This window comes from Apodemus sylvaticus, chromosome 8 (assembly GCF_947179515.1).
Source record: "Apodemus sylvaticus chromosome 8, mApoSyl1.1, whole genome shotgun sequence".
NCBI classification, from domain to species: domain Eukaryota; kingdom Metazoa; phylum Chordata; class Mammalia; order Rodentia; family Muridae; genus Apodemus; species Apodemus sylvaticus.
This window is the reverse complement of record NC_067479.1, coordinates 67,371,404-67,383,423: the sequence shown is the minus strand read 5'-3', so window position 1 is coordinate 67,383,423 and position 12,020 is coordinate 67,371,404. Positions and strand designations below refer to the sequence as shown.

The 12,020-nt window shown below is 44.1% G+C and overlaps 1 protein-coding gene across 1 annotated transcript in view; it reads right to left on the bottom strand.

The window, feature by feature from the left end:
- The window catches only part of Atp8a2 (ATPase phospholipid transporting 8A2), a 427,564-nt gene extending 415,644 nt beyond the window's left edge, over positions 1-11,920 (bottom strand). The window contains exon 1 of the mRNA XM_052190506.1: positions 11,784-11,920. Coding sequence (XP_052046466.1) covers positions 11,784-11,884 — 101 coding nt within the window. The 5' untranslated portion in view covers positions 11,885-11,920. The remainder of the gene's footprint in view (positions 1-11,783) is intronic.
- Between the last annotated feature and the right edge of the window lie 100 nt (positions 11,921-12,020).

The following is a 12,020-nucleotide window of genomic DNA, read 5'->3' as shown; positions in this document are numbered from 1 at the left end:
AAATTAATTTCACATTCTAGACAGTGATACTTGCAAATCTACCACCACTTGCTGGAATAAAAATAGAAGCATAATACTTAATTAGATAATTTAAAGAGTATGCCTTATATAATGGAATCTTCTATTAAGAATTCAGATTAGTCTAGAGAGAGAAATGCTCAGTGGTTAAGAGCACTGTCTGCCCTCTCAGAGAACTCAAGGTTTTAAGTCCCAGCACCCACATGGTGGTTCATAACCATTTGTAGCTCCAGTTCCAGGGGCTCCAGCACTTTCTTCTGTACTTTGAGGGGGCATCAGGTAGGTACATGGTACCCAGACCAACACAAAGACAAAGCATTTATACACATAAAATAAAATTTAATTTTTTTCAGATACAATACTATGCACATTTCTGAGTTCCTTTGGAATATTTAGCAAAGTCCATGTTACCATAAAATAGACGGTCCCAATAAGAAAAGAGGAAATAAAGGGGACAGAGCAGGAAGCAGGCTGAGTGTCACGTACCTGGACCCTAGCTACTGGGGAGGCTGAGGCAGGAGGATCAGGAATGTAAGGTCAGCCTGGGCATTTAGAACCAAAGGTCTAAAAGTCAGTGGCAGGGCACATGCCTACCCTGATCAGGCCCTGGGTTCAATATTTGGTACCAAGGAGACTGAGACAAAGATACTTTCTGTGCAGTCAGTAGGACTCTACTTACTTACTAGGTTTAAACTTTTAACCAGTCTATAGTGAAGAATTTGCTGAGTGTTCTGTTGCAGGAGGAGGTGACAGTGTACCTAATATAACCTCTTAGAACTTTGCTCTTCCAGCACACCAAAAGGAAGAAACGATTTCTTGATTTAACAACTTATACACAATCTCTCTCTCTTCCTCCCTCTCTCTCTCTCTCTCTCTCTCTCTCTCTCTCTTACACACACACACATATACACACCACCTGTCTTATGCTCTCAATGTAGCCTGCTTATAAATAAGCACTTGCAGTCTAAAACTGTATATATTGAATTCGTATATATTTTAATTACTCATGCATTTACATATTAAATATGCACCAAAGTATATTTAGATATCATATAGGTAAAATATTAAATATACACATAGAAAGAAGCCTCCAATGCCCTAAATCTACCAAGGTATTCCTTAGCCCACATACAGCTCTTGTACAGAGTAATACTCTAATCTACTTGTGTTTCCCCAGGTCATCAATTTACTGGATTATCAAAGAATTAGACAGTGAGAGACATGAATGGCCAAGTGGAACAGTAGTGGTAATTACCACTGTAGGCAAGCGGCCAACACCTGTAGCTGCGGTGAGCTGTAGTCTGACTAGCTCTTACTGTAGTGGGAGGAGTCCTGTTCTCCAGGTGGAGGACGCTGGAGATCTCTTCTGTAGAGTCAGTGAACCCCAGCACAGGACTGCTACTCTCCCTCTTGGCACACTGTCAGAGGTGGCCCCATGTACCTCTGATCACCCCAGTAGGTCTAACACTGAGGATTTCTGCTACTGTGAGTCATGCACCCTGCTCCCAATACACGGTTCAAAACAGCTCCAAACGAACAGACCACAGAAGCAAGAGGACCAGCCAGTGCTTTTCCCATCACTGAAATTCAAACCTAGATGCATGTATGTCTATCCACCCCCTCGAAGCCCCACTCTGCATCCTCAGGGAGCCCGAGGAATCTTTGGGAAGAACCCTCGAAAAAGCTCTGCTGGCTAAGGGCAGACCCATATATCTGGAAAGTTGGTTGTTACACTCCACTGCCCCTCATATTGGGATTGCTGTGGTCTGAAGCAAACTCTCCCCCCCCAGTCTTCTCAAGGGGAGGGGAACAGCCCCCAAATGAACTACAGCACAGGGCTCTATAGCACGGCCTAGAAGGGACTTATCCCAAGGGCTTATACAGATATGGACCTCCCCCAAAACCCGTCAGTAGTAGTTGTGAAATGCTTGACACTGGAGTTGCTTGTTCTCCCTGCTTGCTCCTATATGATGTAGCTGGAGGGTGTTACAGAGAGCCTTCTATGCCCCAGTGGAGAGTAGGAGAGGAGTGAATTATACCCGCTAAATATGTGAAGCCCTACAAGTGGTGCTGTTTGCAGGTGAAGCCTTTGGAAGACAAATGGATTAAATGAAGTTATGAGGGTGTGACTTCTGGTTGCAACAGCTAGGAGAAAGCACAGCCCTGTTGTCTAAGCCACCAGGCCCAATGAATGACACTTAGCTGAAAACCACAGGGTGGCAGAGCTTCCCCTCTTCCCCTCTGTCTCTCTGCATAGCACTCTATACTCCTGTTTGTGTCTCCAAGCTAGATAGATTTATGAATTATTTCATCTAATTCCAAGGACACAGACCCTCCCACAAAGAAGAATTATACAAAGAAACTGCATCAAAAGTTTGATCATGTTGCAAAGCCAGCACCGAAGGACTGCACCAGAGCAAAGTTCTTCAAGGCCCTTTCTAGATGGAGAGAATGGAGAGCTTCACTGAGTCTGGTAAGATGATCAAAACTATCCAAAATGACTAAGGACATGTACTTATTACACAGTCGGTGCTCGACTGAGAATCTCAGCAAATGCATATCAAGTGTTGAAACATGGCAACAGTCCAGTCCACAGATATTCAAACGCAGTGATAAGGCGTGTGCTAATGAGTTTGGAGACCACTGATAGAACTTATGTGGCAATATGCGCCCTACACTATAGCACTCCAAATACAACAGCTCAAACTAACTTGCTTTCAAGATGGCTACTCTGAAGAGCTATAGACAGCACTGACTCAGGGGCTGTCCTTTGACGAACTTGTCACATTAATAAAGTGAACAGGCAGGGCAGTCCAAATAGGCTTTCCTATTCAATACCCCTCTTCTGCCTTGGAAAGATCTCACAGGAAGATCTGACTCTGACACAGAAGACAGAAGACCCTGGATGGCTATCACCTAAAGCTCATCTGCATCACAAGACATCTCTTCCCATCAGCCTCCCACAACCCAGACCCTTCAAAAGAGCAAGTCCCTGTCCCTTCATTTAGCTTTATAATGTGAAGTGAAAACTTAAAGGTTCTTTAGAAAGTCGGTTGGATAATGGGGCAAACATGTGAAAGTATGTTTAGCTGAAGTGGGTACAGGCGAAAGGTTAAGGCAGACTTGAGAAGGAATGTTTTGTTGAAACAGACATAGGAAAAAAGATGCTCTGTTAAAGCAAGGATGTGAAAGGACAGGTGATGTGATGAAGGATTTTTCGCTAATGACAAACATGTATTCGTCTACCTTCTATCACATAGTTGAGCTCCATTTGTCAGGACTCCAGAGAGAAATGCACCAAAAAACTTCTGGTGGTGTGTTGGACTCTAGCAGAGTGATGTCATCTGGAACAGACACACGTGCTAAGGCAAGCCAGGTGCCAGACACGTGATCTTTAGAGGGCATAAAAGGACTGGACCATCCCATGGCTCCAGCAGCATATGTAGCAGAGGATGGCCTTGTTGGACATCAAAGGGAGGAGAGGCCCTTGGTTCTGAGAAGGCTTGATGCCCCAGTATAGAGGAATACCAGGACAGGGAAGTGGGAGTGGGTGGGTTGGCGAGCAGGGTGAGGGGAAACGGGATGGGGTGTTTTCAAAGGGGAAACCAGGAAAGGGGATAACATTTAAAATGTAAATAAAGAAAATACCTAATTTAAAATAAAAAAGGACTGGACCAACTGTGACAGAGGCTGAATTAGGTTTGCTTATAGATTTAGCTGTAAAATGTGTGTTGGTCTCGTGTCTTTGTTGATCTTCGCTTTGTTGAGAGAGGCATAGCAGAGATTTCTTGTGTCCATCTGGATCCCTCCTGTTGCCTCCTGTTGAGGCTGAGGCCTGGCTGTCTCTGTTAGGCAGTGCAACCACTGCTGACTCATGTTTACTATCATGATTCAACCGAACTAGACTGCTGGTGTGTCTGAAAAATGTTTGGGACCCGCTAATCGGTGGACTGAACTGCCAATTTCCAGACAACACAGACTTGAGTTGCTCCAAAGAACCTTTCTAAACAGGTCCAGTCTCCCTATATTCTTTCTTTCCCACTACTTCTGGTAGGTGCCAGGCTAAAAGGGAGGTTAAAGTGTTTAAAAATCATCATTAAAACTAGACATTAAAAAATTAAAGTTACGTTTGGCCGTTTGTGTCCCTCCTTTGAGGCTTGTGCTCTGTGCATGGTCCCCAAGTTTCTGCAGGTGGCTTTGTAATGGTTTTCCACCCCCTAAAAATCTGTCCATTATTGATGCATTTCATATAATAAAGCCAACACTTTAGAAAGAAGAGGAGGACAGATGTAGGAGTTTGCTCTCAAATGCCTGAAGGCTGGAACCCACCAACTGATGCAGCCCTTAAAGCCATGGTACACACAAGTCCTGAAGTGGCAGAACCATCCACCTGCATGGCTAACAGTGTCCTAAAGTCAACCTCAAACCATTCGCTCACTTCTAGTATAAAACAAGACAACTAGCTGACAAACTCCGATTTAAGCTATGGAGAGCCAGTTCTCACTCGAGAGAAAAGAGTGGGTCAGCATTTGGGTCTACCCTGACCTCATGGTTTGCAGGAACTTTCTCTATAAAACATCCCAACAATGGTCAGACTCCCCTTTTGTTCTCTCTAAGCACTGTCTCTGGAAAGAGCTGCTGGTTCAGTTTCTAGGAGGCCATCTGCTGTGTGCTGGGTAGCCACAGGTGGCACAGCTAGCCCTTTGGTGCTGTTTTCCAGATGGTGAATCCAAGTCCTAAGACTGAATGCTTGGCACAGACATAATTGGCTAGGGCTTAAGTGTTGCAGCCTCCTTCAGCCTCTGCACACCTAACCTAGGTGTCCTGTGTGTGAACTGTGAGTGGGGAGCATGGGGAGACTTTTGGACACCAAGAGAACAAATGTTCTCCCACCTACTTGGCACATGATCTGGGAAGACTTTGCCCCTTCCCTTTGTCTTTTTTAAGAAAGGTTTTTATTATTTCTTAGCTACATGTATGTGAGTTTGGGTATATATAAATGAGCGCACATGCCCACAGATGCCAGAAGGCATATCACCCTAGAACGGGAGTTACAGGTAGTTGTGAGCCATGCAACATGGGTACTGGGAACCAAACTCAGGTCCTCTAGGAGAGCAGTACACTCTTAGCCACTGAGTCATCACCAATTCCAAGACATGGCCAGCTTCTAACAAAAGACCTAGACATTTGCCAACCTGTCCAACAGGAAACAAGAGCTTTGCATTCTTAGTCCCTAGAGCAGTGGTTCTCAACTGTCCTAATGCTGTGACCCTTTAATAAAGTTCTTCATGTTGTGGTGACCCCCAACCATAAAAGTACTTTCATGACTACTTCATAAGTGTAATTTTGCTAGTGTTATGAATTGCAACGGGAGTATCTGTCTTTTTTGATGATCTTAGGTGATTCTTGTGAAAGGGCCATTTGACCCCCAAGGGTCACAGGTTGAAAAACCACTGTCCTGGAACTCACTCTGTAGACCAGGCTGGCCTGGAACTCAGAAATCCGCCTGCCTCTGCCTCCCAAGTGCTGGGATTAAAGGCGTGTGCTACCACTCCCCGGCTGATTTCACATACTTCTGAGCACCCAACAGGATAGACCGGGGACAAAGCCAGGACATGAGGGGTCAACAATGGTCATGAGACTAGACCTTGATTAGGCCTGATTAATCATGTGTACTTCTGGCTCTGTTAAACCCTCCATTTTCTCAACACCCTAAAGTTGGACGCAGTAGTCACTGGAGACCCTTACACGTTACTCTACCTAATGCGGCCACATTGAATACACCTCTGACGTCTACTGGTCTCTTTAATTGATGTACTAGGAACAGGTGGGCAAGCCTAGCTTACTGGATCTGCTAGAGGCCAGGTTATTAGTCTGAAAACGTTGGTAACAGCCTCCTACCACAGCACATGGTCCAAAGGAAGCACTTCACCCTGGCATAATGCTCGTGCAACAGGTTCTTCTTGGGGCTTGCCAGGTGGCCCCTCTTGGATTATGTGGCCCTAAGTCCCCATCTCTCTTTAGTTTCCTCAAACCCTGATTAAATTTAACTTCTTTCCCATTAATGAATCCTTGATTAATTCATTAAGAATAGGATATGCTTTTAAGTTTGAAGAAAAGTGAGTTCATGGAATTTGGGAAAAGGTCAAGGGTCTTGTTAGCCTAGGCTGAAGAGTGAGCTCAAGGGCTAGAGAGTGAGACCACGTCTCAAATTTTAAAAAAGGAAAAGGAAAGAAAAAGGAAAGGGAGAGGAGAGGATGGAAGGGAAGGGGAAGGGAGGGGAAGGCAGGCGAAGGGAGGGGAGGGAAGGGATGTAGAAAGAGAAGCACACTGAAATAGGTCACTAATCCAGATTTTCAAACAAAATGTCTTTCACTATCTGAATGGGAGCAGCACAGAGGTTTCTTTGGTTCCATTATGCACCCATACAAGGGTCAATTTGATAAAGAAATATTTCCACCAAAGTCTATTCTCACAGACATTTGCTGTTTCCTTAGAAACATCAAATACTTAACTAGCCCAAGGCTGACTGTTTTTTCTGTTTCTAAAATATATATAGATAGCTCAAGACAGCTTAGGCACCGTGGTTACCTGAAATACACTGTGCTGATAATGCTCTAATTTCAATATTTTTGATATAAGATGCCTCAAAATCCTGCCGCGTGTATAAATCAGGTAGAACATTTAATTACCAAACTTTCCTGTTGAGCTATTTGCTGCTAGCATATAAAAAATAAGTATTCCTGGTCTATTCTGATGTTCCTATCTAGGAAACAGCATCTCCTTTGGAGATTAACCAAGAGTTTCTGACTCTAAAGTAAAAATAGCAAAAACAAAGATGAGCTCTCCAGGCTGCTGGAAGGTAGCTAGGTAGACACACTCAACATGAGCAGCAGATCTGATGAGCAGTTTATCTTTAACAGGCATGACAAGTACAGCACTCCCTGTCACAGATATTCAAGAGTTGCAATTTATTTGCTTATTTATTTATTCATTTATTTGCACACCTTCCGGCATTCATATGCCTAGGGGGTGTGCAAGTGTGCACATGCATATGTGCATTTGTGCATGTGTGTGTTTGTGATGTGTGTGCATGAGGCATGTGGAGGCCAGAGGTTGATATCAGATGTCAACCTCTATTACTATTTTTTGAGACATGGCCTCTCACTGAACCTGGAGTTCACTCATTGGCTAGACTAATTGGCCAGCAAGTCCTCTTGTCTCTACCTCTCCACTGCTGGAATTATGATCACATACGAGAATGCCTGGATTTAAAAAGATAAGATCTATTTTTAAGTTTGCACTTGGGTATACATATACAAGTATTGGCAGTAGCAAGTCCTGTGGCATGTGTGCTGAAAACGGAGCTCAGGGCCTCTGCTCGTAACCACTGAGCCATCCTTCCAGCCTGACGTTTTATGTGATTGCTGTGGACCTCATCTCTGGTCCTCACTGTCCCTCCAGCAAGCACTGCACTACGTGAGTCATATCCCTATCTCATGGTTACTTATTTTTGAGATGCCTCTGGATCCCAAACTGGCCTCTCTGTTACACACCTGAGAATGACCATGAACTTCCAGTCCTCCTATCCCCACCACCTGAGTGCTGAGAACACAGCCATGCACCTCCATGCCATCTCTATTCCATGCCAAAGATGGGGCCCTGTGCCCACTTGGCAAACTCTACAAGAATCCGTATTCCTAACTCCTTCAAATAATGACCTTTTGCAAGCCGACAAAGATTTATTAGGATTTTGGTGGTACTTCTTTGCTAAATAATAAGCAGGTTTAACAGAAACCAGATTCTGACTAAATTCTACAGCTTAAAAATTTTTAGAAAATTCCTCATCTTCATAGTACCCAACACCATTGTCTTTAGCACCATATCCACTCACATCAGCAGCCCAGCATACAAGCAAGTGGACTACTAAAGGGTACTATATTCTCTCCATCCCTGTTCTCTCTGGGACATTTGGGTCCCAGCACATACATTAAACATCCCTTACCAAAATGACTGAGACAAGAATTGCTTCTGATCTTGCTTGCTCACTTGCTTTTTGTCCTATCTTGCCTCTCTTAGATTTGGGACTATCTACATAGACACACTGAGACTGCCTGAGTCCAGACACAGAATCCACTTGTGTTTCACATGTATCGCATGCATTAGCCTGGCAGTAACTTTCCTGGATGTTTTTGTTGTGCCTGTGTTTTGATAGTGACCCACCACACAGGTTACATGTGGAATTTTCCACTTCTAATATCATGTTGCATCTCAAAGTTTCAGATTTTTGAGCTTTTTTTTTTTTAAAACACACTACAAAGATAAGGGCTGGCCTGGAACTCACAGAGATCTGCCAGCTTCTGCCTTTCAAGAACTGGAATTAAAGGCATGTACCACAATGCCAATTAATTTACTATTACTTTCTAAACAGTGAAGATGATTGTCCTCTTAGATAAGAACCAGTGTCTAGGAGAATGATGCTGCTTCAAAACTGATCGCCATGGTGATGATGCTAATTCACTGACTTCCCAGTGGAAATGCCAGCGAGATCACTGCATACAGCAGGTGACTCAGTGCAAGGTCCAAGACCAGAGTTTGGAGAGGCTTGCACACACCTGACACAGCTCTCAGAACTAAATTCCGATTTCCCAGAATTTAGAACTCCCGTGTAGACCATTCTGCACATGCAAGGCCAAGCAGAAATGGCCGTTCTCTCTCCAAGCCACTCCCTCAGTCAAGCCTCTTCCTTGAGTCACATTGTCAATTCCCTGCCATAGCACAGCACATCATCTTTTACATACTTCCTCAGGTGCTCAACAGCCCCTTTCCTCACTGTCAAACTCCCAGCCCGGGTCCATGTCTTTAAGTCATACCAAATGCCTGCAAATGCAAGTACAGAGTAATTGTCAGAACCATGAGAGTCCCAGCCAGCAAGGGCCTGGGGTGAGCAAAGTGAAGAACTCTGAGCTACAGAGGACAGGCTTTGAAAAGACACCCCTGTCGGGGGACCGTCAGGATCCTCAAGCTGTCCCCTGAGGTCCTTGCTTTCCAAAATATCTTAATTTAGAAGCAATGCTCCTAGGGGTGTACCATGTACTTAGAGTGTGTAAGGCAGGTTCCATCCCCAGAGCCAGAGGGAGAGGGGCAGTCTGAGAACACCCATCTTCCTGACTGTGAGAAAAGTATCCTTTTCACATGGAAATTTATATTAAGAAAAAGTCTTCAGCAATTTCCTTTTATACAAACATTCCCTTGAATAGCATAGCTTTAAAAAAAATCAGTGTTTTATAAAATTGACTTCAGCACTACTAGAGGGCTCCAATCCCATAGCTCAGTGTTTTTAAAAGCCCTAAACTCTAATGTCAAGAAGCTTTGTAATCAGTTCCTAATGAACTGCAAGTCATTGACAACCATTGGTGATTCCCATTAAGACTCAGCAGAATTGGAACAATACTCCAAGGTTATTTCACAGACACTAAATGGCAGCACTGTAAAGTTCTTAGCCTAGACCTAGTGCTTTTAGAAAAGTTCTTACAATATAAACCATAAAGCAAGAAAGAAATTATCATTTTAATACTTAGTATGATATAAATGAATCCATATAACAATACAGCTGGTAATAAGCCTGCTTCATTTCTAGCTAATCCAATAAACATACACATTTGTATTCCAAACCCTTCTCCCAAAAATAGTACAAATGAAACTATATTATCAGGTAACCAGTTGGACTCTCTCTCAGGATAAAACTAGCCCCGATCCAGACAGGTATTGAGGCCCCATTACTCTTAAATGCTTGCCTCCTGCCCTAGTTTTCCTCCCATTGCTATGATAAGCACAGGACCACAGCAACTTGGGGGCAAAGGGTTTATTTACTTCAGTCTGTAGTGTTGAGGCCATTGTAAAGAGAAGGCAGAGCAGGAACTCAAGGCAGGAACTGAAGCAGAGGCCAGGGAGAAATGCTGCTTACAGACTTGCTCTCTGTGGCCCAGAGATACCACAGAGATATCCACAGTGGGCTGGGCTCACCTACATTAATCATGTATCAAGAAAATGCCCCCCACCCCTGACTTGGCTCCAGATCCATCTAATGGAGGCATTTTCTCAACAGAGGCTCCCTCTTCCCAGATGACCCTTACACATGGTGCTTCCTGTGTAATCAGGCATGGGGCAGGGTCCCTATTTTATTGCCACTGTTTCAAACCTTTACAAAGATGCTGAAATTGGCATTTTACAGCTAGAGTCATCTGAATGAATCCCTGAGTGTGTGCATGTTTTGGCCACCATGAGCTACGCTGCTATGAACATCTGTGTACACATGTTTGTGAGGACCTCTGTCCTCATGTGTGTTGGCTATGTATACCTAGCCTTGGGATTACCGGGTCTTATGGTAACTTTACCTTCATCCTTTTGGAGGCAGACCAAACTGCCTTCCAAAGCAGCAGCCCCGTATTTCATTCCTACTGGCCGAATGTATGAGGCTCCAATTTCTCCAAGGCTTTTTCCAGATTTTACTATCTGTCTCTTTTTTAATTAGTTGCGCTAGCTTGTTAAACTATAATGTTCAGTTTGTCATGTCCCACATCTCAAAACAAGCCTATTTATTCATGAATGATAACGCAGATATTCTAACATTTACTTTTTAAATTTAAAATGTGCTCAAAGGTCATTCTTGAAATACAAAATAAAGGCACACAAATCTAACACTCCCTTAATAAAATGAAGGCACTATCTCCACATATATACATTATTATTCTTTTCCAAATCCTATCAAGATATAGAAATGACAGACAACCAGACCTTGCTGCCAGTATGGCACAAGATACTGTAATAGTTAAATATCTAACCACAACGCTTTAGCCAATGCAAAAAAAAAAAAAAAAATCATCTGTGGCAATCCAGACCTGAGTAGGATGCTCTAAGCAGCTCACTAAACTATCCTCAGAAATCATTCACAAACATGAATCAAATCATTCACATGAAGCTGGTTAAAGTTCAAAAGTTTAATGGTGGTTCAAAGCATGCTAACACCGAGCTAAGAAACTTTGCACAGTAGCAAGAATTTGTTTGCTGGTCAGATGAGTGGGTTTGATTTCTAGCTTTCCCATTTAGTAGCTATTAATATAAGAGCATAGTACATTTCACATCTCTCCATTCCAGTTTCCTAATCTGGAGTCAATGACTTGCTCCATGTGATACTAGAGATGTGCTGGTAAGGCATCTAACACAGTGGGCAACTGACAGAAAGCAGACACTAAAATGCCACCTGCCATTCATTTTTCTACTGACTCTGGGCAAGACTTCCTAGCAAATAAGACCCTTAGCAAATGCAGTGGGTCACTGGGAAATGAATGTGAGTCCCCGTAGCCTGTGGGATTCCCTTATAAAGCACTGCCCCACAGATGTTCTGCAAACTACTCAAGAAAGCTGTGACAAAGAAAACCATCAGTAGAGGTTACACAGAGGCTATGGAGATTCTTGGAAGGCAGTCAGGGGTGAGAGGACATCTTCACTTTTATCGGTGGCATTAGAATAACTTCCGCAAGGCCCACAGATGGGCTGGGCACAGCACTGCAAAGGAGAAGGCAGCAGCCGTGTTCACATGGCCCACTGGGCGCTGGGTGTGGACCCCTGGGTTCAAGGTGGGTACAGGAGGCAGGGATGCGAAATGCTGGGGGAAGCAAATGAACTGAGGGGCGGCCGGGTGATGGAAAAGCCATCCCATGAATGTGAGCACTGAGCTTCACCCGGCTGCCTGTTCTCCTTACCTGATCTGGTTGTCGCAGAATTTGTTGAGATGAGATTGGTTGAGGTAAATTATGCGGGCTGGTGCCTCTAGCTGGTCTCCAACAGACGTGGCCCGGGACATCTCATCCTCTGCCTTCTTGTAGCCCGCAGAAGAACGAACGGGTCCTGCAGAGATGAGGCGCGGGGAAAACAAAACACAAAGAAGTCAGCCTCCAGGCCCGAAACTGCGAGCGGCAGCAGGCGGGGACCTGCCGCGA